Raw genomic sequence first — 17,461 nt, 5'->3', positions numbered from 1 at the left:
CTTCCTTTATAGGTCAGCCTCTGGGACACTTAGATGGAGTTCCCATTGCAGTGAAAGACAACTTCAGCACTGCTGGAATTGAGACAACATGCGCTTCAAAGATGCTGAAAGGTACAGCTGAGTTTATTTTGTAATGTATAATTCCATAGCTGCCATTAACTTTTCATCTTGGCGTCCTTTCTGAATGTATATATCTAGAGGTCTTCAGTGACTGTCCGGATCCCAAAGTCTGAGCCCAAGAAATATGTAAATTTCCATCCAGGGAGTTATTTCTGTGTTTGAAATTGGTATTTAGACTTTTATGGAATTTCCAAGCAATTATCAGAAGTACCCAAGAAAGATTTACGCTTGTGGAATTTCCACCTGGTGGAAAACTTTGCATTCATAAAGTATGCAGAAAACTATTTTTGCACATTTTCTCCAATAAAAAACCTCTTCTCCTTATCATAAAATGATGGGTGTCTTTGCAACACATAAAGGCTCTTAATCCTGCTGCTTAAAGCAGCATGTTTTTGTGTGTGCTTCGCTTTGGCAAACTAGCTGCAACAGCTACTTGAAAACACCAAGCCTACAAGCTTGTCTAAACTGCATGTGTTGATATTCCTGAACTTTCGCCTACTTTGTTCAATACCGACAAGAGGCCACACTTGTGGGTTTTCCCATGTTCATAAATGTACTCTATGAGAGAGAAGTTCCAATCATGTGGTGGAATTTGCAAGTCGCTTAAATGATGATAGTTTGAGTCTTGTAAAAAACCCACTAGTTTGTGGCATTATATATCGTGTACATTTGTATTATCGCAGGGAAATGCTTCTGGATTCATACATGAATAGGAATACATAACAGTTTTGTGATCTGAATGCTTTCAGGAATGCAAATCGGTCAATGATTTCGGATAAATTGGGTTACTAAACCCTGGATAGCTTCAAAGCCCAAGGAAGCTCAGTTGGGTGTGAAAAAACATATGAACATTAGGAACAGGTTGATTTGGATGTTCTCCCCCACTGGACACCATGTCGAAGATTAGTTGGTCCTAAGTGAGCTGGAGTCCTAAGGCAGAAATGTAAGAATGTTTTGGTTTTCTAAATGTGGCCATCTGCAGTCTGTTAATTCCCCATAAAAGATTAAATCCAGGGCAAATTCAGACTCAAGCATCTCCCCTCTCACTTAGGTCTACATCCTGAATGATCCAATAGCCTTGAACTTCAACTGAGATTGCCGTGACATGCACAAATTAAAACTGCATTTTTACTGTGGTTTTGTGAGTGGGTAGGTATCCTTGTAGCAGCTTCGAGCGCATCCGAGATGGCCGCATGAGCACAGGGCTCCCGAGACCCTCGCCACCCTTCGCATATATCCTGATCGGCATCCTGACTACGAAGGCTGGTTACTGGAGATGAAACTCAGCTGATATATTAGCTGCTTTCAAAAATTTATTCAGACTTCGGGAACCGCAGTTACGACACTCTGAACTTTTGAGGCCCACCCCATGGCGACGCCTGGGGCTTGAGTCGTCGAGACGCCCAGGCAGAAGTTGAACAACAACGGCCAGCGGGGCACTGCTCATTGCCTCAGAGTTAACTTTCGGTTTAGTTTCTGGGTCTTTGGCCATATCCCACCTCTAGATCGATTTGTTTGCCCGAGGTCTGGCAGAACTCTGAGACTCCACTGTATTCCAACGGTCGCGAAAGACGTTGTGGCGAGCTGCTGGCGCCTGCCTTTGAGTACTCCGGCGGGACGACCGTGAAGGGCCATTCTCACCAGGTCTCACAGGCCCCTCGGGGGCACATTGCCCAACATGGCGGGCAGGCCCGACAACGAGAAGCGAAAAACCAAGACACCCCTTCGGGGGGGGAATCGTTCAAACGAATGTCATGGATCGATACACCCATCCCAAGGGGTCCCCCGGTGGCACCACGAAGAGCCTAGATGAGGCAAGGAAGGACCCGGCTGCGTCGACCGATCTGACTCTACAGGATGTCATGGGCGCCATTGCTGGTATCAAGACTTCCATTGGCCAGCAATATGAGGCTCTCGCCCTCGACACTGTGGCCATTGACGTCAACTTGATTAGAGCTGACTTATCAAAGACTAATGAGAAGGTCAAATCCTTAGATCTGAAGACCTCCAACCTCACTACCGATGTCTCCGACCTACAGGCAGAGGTCAGCAATATGCGATCCTCCAACGACCTCATGTCTCATCGACTGGACGATTTTGAAAATAGGGCCAGACGCAATAATATACGTATTATTGGGGTCCCTGAAAAATCGGAAAATCCTGCTACAGATCTCCTTGTAGAAGATCTCATTCTAAATCACCTTGCCCCCAAAGGACAAATTCTTTGCTGTAGAACGCGCGCACCGTGTGCCAGGTGGGAGGCCAAAGCCGGGTGCCCCATCGAGGCGATTATCGCCAGACTCTTCAACTTTAGGGACAGAGACGCTATCCTGCAGACGTCGCAGACAGGTGGCCCCGTGAAGTTTGAAAACGCAACGGTGAGCTTCTACCAGACTTTACCCAGTTTTTTCAGAGGCAGAGGATGGGGTTTCAGGGGGTGAAGCGACGATTGAGAGACATGGATTTGAAATAAGCAATGCTATTCCCAACCAGGCTCCGTGTCGAATATGAGGACCGGACGTTTTTCTTTGATCGTCCTGAGAGTGTGAGTGACTGGCTGGACACATTACCAATGCGGAGTGATCAAACGGAACACTCGGGTGGAGCGGAGGGTGGCGTGCCGGATTAAGAATGACAATGACAATGTGGTTCCTGATTTCAGAACACTTATCATACTTTACAGCTGGTTTGACGTCTATCATACTTAGGCGATTCATAGTGACATACCCGAGAGTGGCGGGGGGAGTGGGACTCTTTCCTCCTCTGGGTTTCTTTTTGTAGACTAGTTTAATGTTAGGGCGACAGGCACACTGCAAGTTAGGGTGGCTTTTGAGTCTAACGCAGGGGTGCAGGGTGGGGGGTATTGTAACGTGTGTATGTTTGGGGTGGAGGGGGGAGTTTGGGTATGTTTTGTTTTTTCCCAAGGCAACGTATTGTTCTATTTTCGGATCTGGGTACTGTGTTCGCTATGGGGTGGTTTCTGCGTTCATTTCTGGGATGGGGCTAGTGGGCTGAAACTACTGTGTTGGAATGTAAATGGGTTGGGGGACAGGATAAAGCGGGGAGTAGTGTTGCAACTGCTGAGATGCCTCTCCCCTGATGTTGTGTTGTTGCAGGAGACACACTTAATTGGAAATACTTGTCACGCTATGAATCGGCAAGGATATCGTCTCGCTGCACACTCTGGGTTCCCCACTGGCTCTAGGGGCGTGGGCATCTTAGTCAAAAACTCTCTCCCCTTGGAAATAGATGAAGTGATCCTCGATGAAGGGGGGCGCTACGCCGCTCTCACAGGGAGGTGGGAAGGGAGGGGAGGATTATCTCGTTGATTTCTGTATATGTCCCGCCCGGTCTACAGACTTCAACTTTTGCTGAGCTTGGGCGTGTGGTACTGGGGCTTCCGGATGGTATCCTGTTGATTGGCGGAGATTTTAATTCGGTAGTCTCCGGTGGTGTAGATCGCTACCCCCCCAGAGACCTCCCTAGGTCACAGTCTTGGTTGAGTGAATTTTTGGAGAAACGGGGTTTGGTAGATTGCTGGAGATTGATGCATCCGGGACAGATACAATACACTTTCAATTCCGGTGCCCACGGTAGTCTCTCTAGATTTGACTATCTTTTGATGCCGGCGGCACAGGCCTCCTCTATCAGGGAAATCAGGCATTTGGCCCGGGGTATATCAGATCACTCCCCACTATGGCTTCAGATTGACACTAGTATGGGTGTCGAGGGACGAGTTGCCCCGATCAATCCTTGGTACCTTCGCAACCCCAAAACTCGTGCTGAATTGATTAAGTCCCTGGATCAGTACTTTGCTGAGAATGAGGGGTCTGTGTCCTCCTCTGGGTCACTGTGGGAGGCGTTCAAGACAGTTATCCGAGGTCAGGCCCTATTGTTAATCGCTGAGTCCAAGAAAAAGAAACATGAGGAGGTGGTCCGTCTAGAGACCGAGATAACTGAGCTAGAAAGCGATCTGGAACTAGGTGTTACTCGTAATAAACTCCATGCCCTTAGTCTCAAACAACTGGACTATAGTCCCCTCCATCTCAAATAGGACCATCTTCCCCTATCTCATCAAGAGACTGGAAAAACACCGATACCTATCATCTTGCCTCGATGCTGACCGAAGGCATAAACACAATGGAACCGGATCCATCACTAGCTTCTAGCAACTATCTCAACATCTTGGACACAGCATACTCCAAACTGGCACACCCCAAAATCTCCCAACGCAACAGAAAATCTCCGTCTGCCCCATGGTTCTCTGAAACCCTACGTCTACAATGACAACATTGCAGAAATTTGGAAAGACACTGGCGGAGGTACTACAACCCTACTGACAAAATCTCATATAAAAGCACCCTATCCAAATACAAAGACCTCATCACCTCAGAAAAAACGATTTACTATACTTCCCAAATAAATCAGGCCCAAAACTCCGCAAGAAAACTGTTTCAAGTAGTTAATCATCTCTCAAACCCCCCCGCCCCCCCTTCTGACACGTCCCAATCCCTCTGCAATTCCCTTGCAGATTTCTTTAAGGACAAAGTCACTTCTATTTTTTCAGCCTTTCTTCACAAACCTCCTTCAACCATCATAGTTAAACAATCTGAACCTATCAACGTCCCTTCCTTCTGCAACTTCAATTCAGTCTCTGAGAAACATATCTCTCGACTAATCTCTAGCACCAAAGCAGGATCACCCCTGGACCCATGTCCACCTTCCATCCTGAACCTCATCCCTGACGCCATCTCCCCCGCCTTGACGAATATTTGTAATACTATGTTCACTACCGGCTCTTATCCCTCAGTCTGGAAGAAGGCCATCATCAAGCCACTTTTGAAAAAACCCACCCTTGATCCCGCCTCCCCATCCAGCTACAGACCCATTGCTTGTCTCCCTTTCCCTGCAAAGATATTCGAAAAAGTAATGAATATACAACTTGCCAAATTCATCGATGAAAACAACTTACTGGACGATACCCAATTTGGCTTTAGACAGGGACACGGAACCGAGACAGCCTTAATAAAAGCAGCAGACGAAATAAGAATGACATTAGATAAAGGCGGAGCGGCAGCATTAATACTGCTGGATCTATCTGCGGCTTTCGACACGGTCGATCATGCCACTTTGATCGACCGTGTCTCCGCAATCGGCATCCAGAACAATGCCAAAGAACTTCTTGCCTCCTTTCTGGCCAACCGTTCTCAGGCAGTAAAGCTGAGCCCGTATTTCTCCCACACGTTCTCCCTTCCATGCGGAGTGGGGACTATTGCAAGGCCCTTTATTCCAAAGCAGCGGGAAGGGGGCTTTCGGGACCTACCAAGATAGCGGTACGAGTGTGGAATGATGCCAACGCGGCAATGGGATGGAGGGATCGACTGACCCGTGCGACTCCGCTTTACGCGTCTGAAAGATTGGGTTGCCTGTGGAAGACGAAAGGATTTGAAAAGTGGGATATGATTGATATTAGTAAGGTGAATGATTTGTGGGTCAAGGGTAAAATCAAGACCTTCGAGGCATTGAAGGTGGAGTATGAGCTGAGTGATAGGGAATTCTTCCGTTATGTACAGATTACCCACGCATTGCGCTCGATATTTCCTGAGGGTACCGACCTCCCCGAATCCTCCCCATTGGAAGACCGGGTGCTTGACGGATACGTTCCCGACAGCACCATCTCATTGATATATAAGAAACTGATTAATAATCGAACGGATCTGTTGGTGCGGCTCAGGGAGGTTTGGACCAGCGACGGTTTGGAGCTGGACGACGAGAACTGGCAGTCAGCCCTGTCCTCGCCTAAAGAGGTCGCGATTCCGGTCCGTCTCCGGCTCGTTCAGCTTAAAATCTTACATCGGATATACGTCACGGGCCCGCGCCTGATGCATATGGGTTACTCAGGGGATGGGCTGTGTAAGCGTGGTTGTGGATTGATTGGAACCTTCCTCCACATAATCTGGGAGTGTCCGGAGGTGGTGGTGTTCTGGAATCGTGTACATGCGGTTATGGAAAGAGTCACAGGGGTGGCCTTATTGCCTGTCTGGGAACCGAATGACTATGATGTGGTGCAGACGCAGTGGGCGACCCTTGGAAATATGATTGCCAAGAGGGACATCGCCCAGTTGTGGGGCGCCCAGCGGGCGCCCACGGTTCTGGCTTGGAAGGAGAACATGGACTGGTGCATGTTCAGGGAGAAGACTGTGTATATGGCACGGGGTAGACCCAGGAAGTGGAATAAAATTTGGAGCCAGTGGAACTCTTACCGTGGAAATATGAAATGAATGAACGAAATGAAAAAGGATTTATAAAGCACATGGCTGCCCAGGAGCGTCCCAGCGCTGAGAGTGCAATGGAAAACTGAGGGGAGGGGAGGGGGTGAAGGGAATGAATTTTAAAATTATTGTGGGAAAAGATATGTCTTCAGCAGCTTACGAAACTTCATATAGTTCGGTTCAATTCGCATCCGGGTTGGCAGAGAATTCCACAGGGTTGCTGCCGTGACCGAAAAACGTCACCCTCCAGTGCGGGCCTTCTTGACTCTATGACAGTGGCCAAGTTGCCTTGAGATGAGCCCAGGGACCTGGTAGTTTTATAGGGGTAGAGTATTGTCCCTAGCATAGGGGGCCCTTTACCCTGCAAGGATCTGTGAGTGATACATAGAGCCTTAAATTTGATCCTTTCCCGGACAGGCAACCAGTGAAGAGCTCTAAGCGCTGGTTTTGCTGATACTCTCCGGGCGGTGCCTGTCAACAGCCTCGCTGCTGCATTTTGGGTTCGCTGAAGGATGTTAATAGTGGATTCAGGCGCAGCTATGAAAAGGGCGTTGCTGTAGTCTAATCTGGATAAGATGAGACCTTGAATGAGCAATTTTTGGGACTGTGTCGGGAATAGGGGGAGAATCTTTCGAGCTGAGCGAAGTAGGCCTACACAGGTACCAGCCTTCTTTTTGGCCTGAGTTTTCAAAGAGAGGTCTTGCTCCAACCAGAATCCTAAGCTAATATATGCGCGCCTCCCTTCGTGGAGACCTCGGAAGGTTCCCTTTCCCCCCGATCCGACATTCCAGCCATGTGTAACTTATGTTGACTGATTTTGTTTCCCCACTTGCCCCCCCCCCTTTTTTGCATCAATGAGCTTTGTATTATACCGTCTTGCAGTTGCACTCCTCCTTGAACACATGTCCGCATGTATTGTCTTATTGCCTTGTGTATTGGTTCTTTTTCTTTAATAAAATAAAAATTATACCAAAAAAAAAAAACAACTAGCATGTAAATATTTCTTTTTCAGGTTACATCCCCCCCTACAATGCAACAGTGGTTCAGAAATTATTGGATCAGGGAGCAGTGCTTATGGGGAAAACAAACCTGGATGAGTTTGCTATGGGGTAAAATAAACCTTTTGTTCTTAATCATGTTGCTGTTATCATTAACTTATTTTTAATACGGTAAATGTAATAAATCCTAGCTGACTACCATGCTTTAGTTTTGATGCTAATTGGTCTTGTCTGCCTCTCTTACATTAGGTCAGGGAGTACAGACAGTATATTTGGACCAGTCCGAAACCCATGGAGTTATTCAAGGCATTACAGGAAGAAATTGGTGCCCAGCCATGATCCAGAGAACGAAGACACAAACTGGCTGGTAACAGGAGGAAGCTCGGGTGGAAGTGCCGCTGCAGTGTCCTCCGGCACATGCTATGCGTGAGAATTGTTTTTCTTGTTTGTGTTGCACCAGCTACCAACTGGGTCTTTCACTTATGCGCGGTGATTTCTCATTGATTTTAAAATCTTATAATAGACATTTTCAAGTAAGGTGGTGTGATAAGAGGCCTCATTCAATGTAGTGTAGTAACAGGATTTCCTTGAAAAATGTTGGCAGTTCAATCCTCTTTCCATGGCATAACGCAGACCGTTCAAATTTCTGGTAGAAATCTGACAGCCATGGATGAGCTTCTTCAAGCTGAGGCATTAAGTCTGCCATCCAGTGTTGTTGTTGCTGGAAATGATGGCAGAGCAGTCCTCTGATTTAGGGTAATCAGCGTGCCACTGTTTTGGTGGTGTTGGCACTGGAAAAGACTGCCACATGTTGTATGGTGGTTGGTCTTTCTCAGAGCATCCTGTTCCAGCAATATGAGGATGTGGGCAATAAGATGACCATTTCTGGGTCCTCTCCCATTATTCAAGAATGTTTGTATCGGGTCCACCATGCTGCACAGGTGTGGTGGAATTGGTGTCACAGAGATGTTCCCCAGAGGTGACTCTCACCATAGCAGCAAATGCCGATGTGGGGGTTGGAGTGATTTTGAAGACCCCCCCCATGGCGGCATGCATCTCAAAGTGCGGCAAATAGCCCTAAGCTAATTTGATGACTGGAAACCTCTAAAACAATACAAAAAGGACTGTCAATGGTCTGTACAACTAATGGGGGCAAAGAAAAGAAAAATGTGACAGACTCTGTGTCTACCTGTAAGGTGTGTACAACAAAAAGGAAATGACCTCCCCCTCGGCTCAGGATCAGTCCAGGGGTACCGACGGACAGAGCGGGGCCTCCAACCCTGAGCAGTGGCCAGGAAGAGGTGAGGCTTTCTCCCAAGCATTTTTGGGAAAGAATCCTAAATACTTTGTGAAACAGACATCCCCCGTCTGGAAAATCCATTGTACGGTAGGATGTTTTGTATCATTAATTTGTATTAATTTTTGCTTTTTTCACTAAGCTTAGGTCAAGCTTTATTGCAGTAGTGTTCAAGAGGTCCTGACGAAAGCCGGGTAGGCTTAAACTTTCCTACAATGGCTGAAACATGTTGACCAAATACCATCCTTAACAGACAGTTATTATTTCAAACTGTCTCACACTCATTTTAATCTTGACACCATGATTTTCCCTAATAAACTTTTTCTTAAATCATGGTAGCCAATTTTACATCTCACTTTTTGATTCTTTTCTCACTGCAATTTAATATCCCACACCATCTCAAACTGTTTTGATTTTTGGTACGATCCATCACTGGTGGTTCCTTGGGTTTGGAGAAGCACACAATTCCAACAGGTGTGTGGCTCCTTAACCGGACCATCTTTGGTTCTATCCCAGATGATGAACCTCTGCCATATGGGTGGGCTGATGGGATTAATTTACTTTTTGTTGTACACACCTTACAGGTAGACACAGAGTCCGTCACATTTTTCTTTTCTTTGCCCCCATTAGTTGTACAGACCATTGACAGTCCTTTTTGTATTGTTATACTGTGAATAAGGGGTTTGTCTGTCCTTTGGTCTTTAAATAATTTTCCCCTTAGACCCTCCACCAACCTTGTTTTTGACTGGAAACCTCTCCCAAAAATCTTCGAACAGACTGGTAAGACTTTTCATAAAGCATTAAAAGGGATATAATTGTACAGTTATTCTTTCTTACTTATTCAGTTATTGCTACCTTGAACGGTAATTTGCAGTAGGTGGGTGTTCTTTAAAGGTTGCAGTTTGAAGGATGGTGACATCCTACACTGTGCTCTAATGCTATTGCCTTGCGATTTGTAAGATTTTACTTCAACATAAATGTAATTGAAGGCCCATCTATTAAAGTAATTTTAGAATGCCTTTATCTTCACCATCTGGTCTGCCATCTACAGCCCCAATAACATCCTTACCTCTATGGCAGTCCCCAGGAAAGTATAATGTACTGCAAGCTTCTGCATTATTTTGTAATTTTTTTTTTTTAAAGACATTTATTAGGAATCGACATTAGTGATACAATTCAAAAGGGGATGATGGACGGAGCTTTTGAGCAAATCAAACACTCACCCCCAGTCAACTGATCTGAGTTTAATCAATCACCATTCTTTAGCTCACTCAGCCAGCCCAGTTCAGACAAGGCCATATGCAAATCAGTCTGACCCTGTGCCTCATGGGAACAGTCCGGCCCGAACTGCCAAGCCATGTCTTCCCTGGACCGGAAACAAGCATTCTGGGACCGGTTTCATATTCATAATCCTCATCAGCCAGGCTATCTTGAATCCAGTGGCCAAGTGAGCAAGGGACTCACGTCTGAGCATACCCTGCCAATTTATGGCGAACAAAGCGACCGCTTTGTTCTCCATAAGTTGGCAGGGTATGCTTAGACGTGAGTCCCTTGCTCACTTTGCCACTGGATTCAAGCAAGCCGGGCTGAAGACTGCTGAAATGCCAGAAACCGATCCTCAGAAGCTTGATTCTCCGCTGCATCGGCAGATCAGGAGCTCAGCAGATTCGGCGGCTGGCGGCATGGGATAGCAGCTCACGGGGAGGAGGCCCAGTACAGCGGGGCTCCGCAGCCCGGATCCCACCCGCCTCTCACCTCTTTCGTTGCAGCAGGCTTCTCCGGTCAGCGCTCCACCAAGCGTCCATGGGCCGCTCCCTCCTCCGCGGCCCCTGCGCAGCTTCTCTCCTCCGCCGCGCACCTCACACCGCAGCCAGGCCTGGAGCCAACAGGCAGTTCGCAGAAATACCGCTCAGCGGATTGGGGGGCACACAGGCTCAGCACCGGCGCGGCAGATGGGTGCAGCCCCCGGTACACTCACAGCGCCCGGGAGTGTGCTCGATAGCGATGGACAACTCCACAGGATCCCCTCCTCAGGCAGTCTGTCCGGTCGCCATCTTGAACAGTGCGAGCCCAGGGCCGACAGCTGCCGAAAGTGCGTTTTCAGGTTGGGAAGGGATAGTATTTCGAGCCTGGGCAGTTCCTGATATGTTAGCAAAGCATATGTGGCCGGTTTTGTGGATCAGGTTGTCTGGATGGCTGGGATTTCCGCAGGATGGTCGCCCGAACTGCAGGAGCCTCACGTAAGTGCGGCCATCTTGCTCGGCGCCCTCTAGCGCCCCCAAGCTTCTGCAATTTTTTTAGTTTGCTATCTATTTCATTCGAAAATGTAATTCATTGTTGCCGGTTGTTCAGGAAGAATAATGTGTACCCTTTTAACTCACTTGAGCATGGGACTGAATTAAAAAATACAATATTTGTCTGGGTTATCCTAGTAAATAGAGTATGTTCAAGATTCAAACAGCAGGATGTGCAATAGACATAAATGATGAGTTTTATGCGGCCTTGTACACAACACACGAACGCCTTACTTTTGGCTTAATCGTACGATTTGATTGTGACCAACTTGGAATAGTGTAAAACTTTCAACTAATAATTTGATATGTAGATGTGTAAATATTAATTTAAGTTTGGTTGATGCAGATCTTATTCCCTTCGGTGATCAATGTTTCACTTCTTGCAGATGGTGGTAACTCTGCTTGATTTAGAGTTGGCTGTCGCTGCGGCATAGCAAAGTTAATCTGACTTCCATAAAACTGCTGTTTCTCACTTTGCAATGCTACTTCACAACAGGGCTATGCTTACTAGAACGGTCTGACTGAATTACTAGACAGGTCTAGGCATGGGCGGATTTTGCGGATTGGCAATCCGCGAATTTGCGGATTTACCGAATTTGCGGATTGCGAAAATCCGCGAATCCTCGCGGATTTTTTTTTTTTTTGTTCGCACGGGTTTCTGCAAATTTGCGAGGGTTTTGTACAATTTCGCAAATTGCGAAATTGTACAAAACGCTTGCGAACTTGCAGAAACCCGTGCGAACACAATGTGCCCAGTAGGGTATGTGCCTCTTGTGTGTAAAAGGTCAGAGAAAGATCAGTTCAGCAGATGAAGAGAAAGATGCTCCTGGTCACAGGAACAGCACGGGTATTGCGCTCGTGAAAGTCAAGGATGCAAAGTCTATCCAGCATCACAGCTGATTTTCCACGGTAGATTTGGGAAGAAGGCACACCTGTCCAGCCTCGACGACGCTCACGATTGTTTTTGGGCTAATTAATGAGTCACTGAATTTGAGCATCAACTAGTTCGAGCGACCATGTGTGTGTTACTAAGCAATCTCCCCGAAGGGCGCAGGGGTCCCTTGAGTGGTCCGTCAGCTGATTTTCCACGGTAGATTTGGGAAGAAAGCAGACCTGTGCCCAGCCTACTCATGCAACTGTTTTACAATGGCGCCAGCAAGCTGCCAGCGCCGTTGTAAAATAGTTACAAAGTTAACTTGCACAGGAAGCACTTAGATAAAATAAAGCAGAACCTGCTTCGTTTTATCTAGTGGTTCCTGTGCAAGCTAACTTTGTAACTATTTTACAACGGCGCTGGCAGCTTGCTGGCGCCATTGTAAAATAGTTACATGAGTGGGGGTTCAACTTTTGAACCTGTTACGTCCGCGGATTTTTTTTTGCGGATTTTGCGGGAAATCCGCAAAATTCGCGGATTGCGGATTTCACAAAAATCCGCAAAATCCGCGGGCGTAACGGATTTCCCGCTCACCCCTAGACAGGTCTGGCTGAATTGGCAGTGCACAACACAGGAAAACAACATGGCGGAGCAGTTAAAATATATGTCAATGTGAAATAACGCTAAGTCTCTAGGAGTGCTTTAACCGTGCTTAAAAAAAAATCATATGTGTTACTGCAAACAGTGGGTATATAAAAAATGGCGCCCTCAGCCTCCCCTTTCCACTTTAAGGTGAAATGCATAACAATTCAGTAGCATAGAACCTAATCGCCTTGGTGTTAAATTCTTCACAGCTATATTTTCTATCGATATTAGTCTCATCAATGATGTCAAGTAAATAAACAAGAGCAATGCCTTCATTTTTGTAAACTTTTTGAATGATACATAAGATTAGTTTATTCAAAACATAGAAATTTGGCCTAATAAGGGTTATTTCTATTTCATAAATGTTCATTCCTTGTCTTCCAAATTGTTCCAACATATGTAAGTTTTGAAAAGATGGAATAAAGGTGATTTGAGTGAAGGAAGTCTGTTTGTTGTGAGCCTTGCACCAGTTGTGGCAGATAAAAAAATCACATATTACAGTCTCAGAAGCGTTCTACATTGATGGATGTTAAGTAGCATACGTTTGGATTGCAGTGGAATAACCTACTCTAGATGGAATGGTGACTCATACAAAAATGTGCCCACAAGTATAGTCCAGCACTAAGATAAAAGGTCAATAATTGTGCAGTATTGTTGGGTACTGTCTGCTTGCACGCGCCCAGCGCCAGACCCCCTGGTCCACGCAATGCCCAGCCCTCCCGCATCACATACGACGCCGCCACCCTCCTAGCCCTTAACCCCGGCCGACTCTCCAACTGCGCCCAAGCCGCTCCTGGACACACCCATGGACCCTTCACATGCTACTCCTGCAAGTTCGACGGCACCAAGAACAACTCCTCATCCACTAACACCAGCGAGATATCTGACACCAACCACCTACAATGCATCCTGCTCAACACCCGCTCGGTCCACAGGCACGCCATCGACCTCTGGAATCTACTAGACACCATCTCACCGGACGTCGCCTTCCTAACAGAAACATGGATGAATGCCTCTTCAGCCCCAGACATCACCATTGCCATCCCGGAAGGATACAAGATCATCCGCAAGGACCGCATCAAGCAAACGGGAGGAGGCATCGCTATCGTCCATAAGAACTCCATCCGCATCTCAACCAGTTCAGACGTCAACCTTGCCAGCGCCGAACACCTCCACTTCCAGATCCACACCGACCCCAAGACCACACTCAGTGGCACCCTCCTCTACCGACCTCCAGGACCCCGTGCACAATTCAGTGACGACATCACGACTTTATCACCCCACACGCCCTCCCCTCCAAGGACTACATTCTATTGGGAGACCTCAATTTTCACCTGGAAAAGAGCAATGACAGCAGCGCCACCACCCTTCTGGACAATCTCGCCAACCTTGGACTCAAACAACTTGTCTCTACGCCCACCCACATCGCAGGTCACACACTCGACCCTATCTTCACCTCCAGCAAACATGTCTCCTTCAGTCACACCACAACTCTCCATTGGACGGACCACAGCTGCGTACACTTTATCTACAATAAGACCACAACTCGCAACCATCCTCAGCCTACTCTACGAAGAAACTGGAACAAAATCACCATCGACCAGATCTCCTCATCGCTTCTTCAAAACTCCCCCGCCCACTCCTCAAACCCCGACCAAGCAGCCATTAACCTCACCCAATGGCTATCCAACAGCGCCGACATCCTAGCACCGTTGAAAAAACGCCAAAGCAAACTAGGCAGCAAAAACGCTTCCTGGTTCAACGATGACCTTAAGAAATCGAAGAAACACTGTCGCTCCCTCGAGAAGGCCTGGAAAAAAGACCCAAACACCAGCACCAGGGACGCCTTCAAAAACACCACCCGCATACACCACCAACTAATCCGGTCTGCCAAGAAAGCCTCATTCAAAGACCGTCTACATAACAACGCCCACAACAGCAAGGAATTATTCAACATTGTCAAAGAATTTACCAACCCATCAGCCAACTCCAACGACATCACCTCCTCCCAAGCCCTCTGCGACTCCCTAGCTTCCTTCTTCCACAACAAAATCGCAGACATCCACAACAGCTTCGACAACCGACCCGAAGACCAACCCACCCAACCTTCTGCAGGACCTTCACCCCCCTTGAACATCCTTAACCACTGGAACCCAATCTCCACTGAGGACACCATCCACCTGATGAACTCCATCCACTCAGGATCCCCAACGGACCCATGCCCTCACCACATCTTCAACAAGGCAGACTCCATCATAGCACCACACCTCCGAGATGTCATCAACTGCTCCCTCAACTCCGCCACCTTCCCGGAAAGCTGGAAACACGCAGAACTCAGCGCCCTTCTGAAAAAACCCACAGCTGACCCCACCGAACTCAAAAACTACCGCCCCATCTCGCTTCTTCCATTCCCGGCCAAAGTCATTGAGAAAGCTGTCAACAACCAGCTCGCCGCCATCCTCGAAGCCAACAAATCCCTCGACTCCTCACAGTCCGGCTTCCGAGCCAAACACAGCACTGAAACTGCCCTCATCGCAGCAACAGATGACATTCGAACTCTACTGGACAATGGAGACACAGTCGCCCTCATCCTCCTCGACCTCTCCGCTGCCTTCGACACAGTCTGTCATAGCACCCTTCTACAGCGCCTCAGAGACGTAGGAATCCAAGGAAAAGCACTGGAATGGATCACCTCGTTCCTCACCGGAAGAACACAGAGAGTCCGCCTCCCACCATTCAAGTCAGAGGCCTCTGCAGTCATCTGCGGCGTACCACAAGGATCGTCACTCAGCCCCACCCTCTTCAACGTATACATGAGCCCCCTTGCGGCCATCACTCGCCAACACAATCTCAACATCATCTCCTACGCGGATGACACTCAACTGATCCTATCACTCACCAAAGACCCTAACACCGCCAAAACCAACTTACACGAAGGAATGAAAGAAGTAGCCGAGTGGATGAAGCACAGCCGTCTGAAACTGAACTCAGACAAAACAGAAGTCCTCATCTTAGGCACCTCCCCCTCCGCCTGGGATGACTCTTGGTGGCCAGAAGCCCTTGGAAAAGCACCCATCCCGACGGACCACGCACGGAACCTGGGCGTCATCCTGGACTCCTCACTCTCGATGACTAGACAAGTCAACGCCGTTTCATCATCTTGCTTCAACATTCTTTGCATGCTCAAAAAAACATTTCGCTGGATCCCCACCGAAACTAGAAAAACGGTCACCCACGCACTGGTCACGAGCCGCCTGGATTACGGAAACACACTATACGCCGGTGCCACCGCAAAACTCCAGAAAAAACTCCAACGCATCCAGAACGCTTCAGCCAGGCTCATACTAGACATCCCGCGTAAAGAACACATCTCTGGTCACCTGAAAAACCTCCACTGGCTCCCCGTAAATAAGAGGATTACTTTCCGCCTCCTAACCCACGCACACAAAGCACTTTACGAACTTGGACCCGAATGCCTCAACACACGATTGTCCTTCTACACCCCCTCCCGTCAGCTGCGATCCTCCAACCAAGCCCTTGCCACTGTACCACGCATCAACAAAACCACCATGGGAGGTAGATCCTTCTCCTACATGGCAGCTAAAACCTGGAACTCACTTCCCACTCACCTTCGCCTTACTCAGAACCACCTAGCTTTCAGAAAGAAACTTAAAACTTGGATATTCGACAAGTAATTCCCCACCCTTCCTCTAGCGCCTTGAGACCCTATGGGTATGTAGCGCGCTATATAAATCTCTTGACTTGACTTGACTTGACCCCATGATAGCGAGGTATACGCCTGGTCCAAATGGTAATTACAAATGCGGCCATAGCTGCACAACCAGAATTCCTTATTTGTCCTTTAAGAAATGGGCTCAACCAGTCATTCGATGTGTAGATGTGTTCACTTCTTTATTCATGTGATTATCTAATTGTGGTATACTTTGGGTTTGGCAATCCCCTGCCCTGTTTGTGTTTATGCGTCCCCGAATGTGCTAGAATAACCAGCCAACCTCTCTTTTGTCCCTTGGTCTGTATTTTTCTCACTAAATGAGAGATGAGGAATGTAATCTCATCTGGCTTCATCTCGTATAAAATTGAAATCACAAATGGGAACTTATTTCTGAGCTTTGAGTTGGCGTACCTATTCCATACTGGCAAAATGCTAACTCAGAAAATGTCCTTGTTTTCTAGTTCTGATGAGGGCACTATATACTCCTGGGCCAGGGAGCAAAAATACAAGTTAGAGTGGACTGGGTTGGCTGAGGGAGGTGAAAAGGAAATTGGGCTTAATTGTTTTGAAAGTAAATGTATGTTGGTACATGCCAAATATTTGCCTAAATGTGAAACTGGGGAGAACAGCCTGGAGTCTTTGCAAGTTTCTGAAGATCCTTTCAGTCTGTTTGGATGCTAAGATTAGTTTCCAACACTCCTTCTGCCAGCTGAAATGCCTTCTCCATTAGACTGACCTTGACGGGTTTAGGTTAATGTCTAAAGCACATTCGGCTACTTCATTAACTGGTAGGCTGGCCTACTTGACAATACTATAGTGTTATTTCTATATGCAGTGTTTCTGCTATTTGGCTTGTTTGGCAACTAGGTAGATGTTATGTTTCTGATGTTGTATGGGACCTTTATCAACTCTTCTGAGCACAAGAAATTGATTTTAAAATTCCTACTGTTATGCAGAAGACCGCATTTGCTGTAAGTTTGCACTATGTAGCCCTCTCTTCTCTTTTTCTTTTAGCGCCAGAATTCTCATTTTAATGTCTGTCATGCAAGGGTTAGAGCTGAATCGTCTGCTGGTAGTTTTAGTTCAGAAATCTTTGTCAACACATACAGAATACCCGCTCCAGAATTTCTGGGACCCAGTTTGCAATAAAAAACTGGTGTCTTCTCCTTCAGTTATGGTTGAGAGGCCCAAAACCATGATGTGGTTTAGCCTGATATAATTTTTAAGG

General features: G+C 47.2%; 1 protein-coding gene across 3 annotated transcripts in view; it reads left to right on the top strand.

Moving 5' to 3' along the window:
• QRSL1 (glutaminyl-tRNA amidotransferase subunit QRSL1) overlaps nt 1–17,461 on the top strand; it is a 197,787-nt gene that overhangs the window by 92,637 nt on the left and 87,689 nt on the right. For all 3 annotated transcript variants that reach the window (XM_086950965.1, XM_086950967.1, XM_086950966.1), the window contains 3 exons: nt 13–111; nt 7,405–7,501; nt 7,640–7,816. In XM_086950965.1, the coding sequence (XP_086807091.1) occupies nt 13–111; nt 7,405–7,501; nt 7,640–7,816 (373 nt within the window). The remainder of the gene's footprint in view (nt 1–12; nt 112–7,404; nt 7,502–7,639; nt 7,817–17,461) is intronic.

Source organism: Lissotriton vulgaris, unplaced genomic scaffold (genome assembly GCF_964263255.1).
Source record: "Lissotriton vulgaris unplaced genomic scaffold, aLisVul1.2 SCAFFOLD_683, whole genome shotgun sequence".
Taxonomy (NCBI): domain Eukaryota; kingdom Metazoa; phylum Chordata; class Amphibia; order Caudata; family Salamandridae; genus Lissotriton; species Lissotriton vulgaris.
Note: the sequence above shows the minus strand (reverse complement) of the source record. Positions and strands in the feature narration are given on the sequence as shown.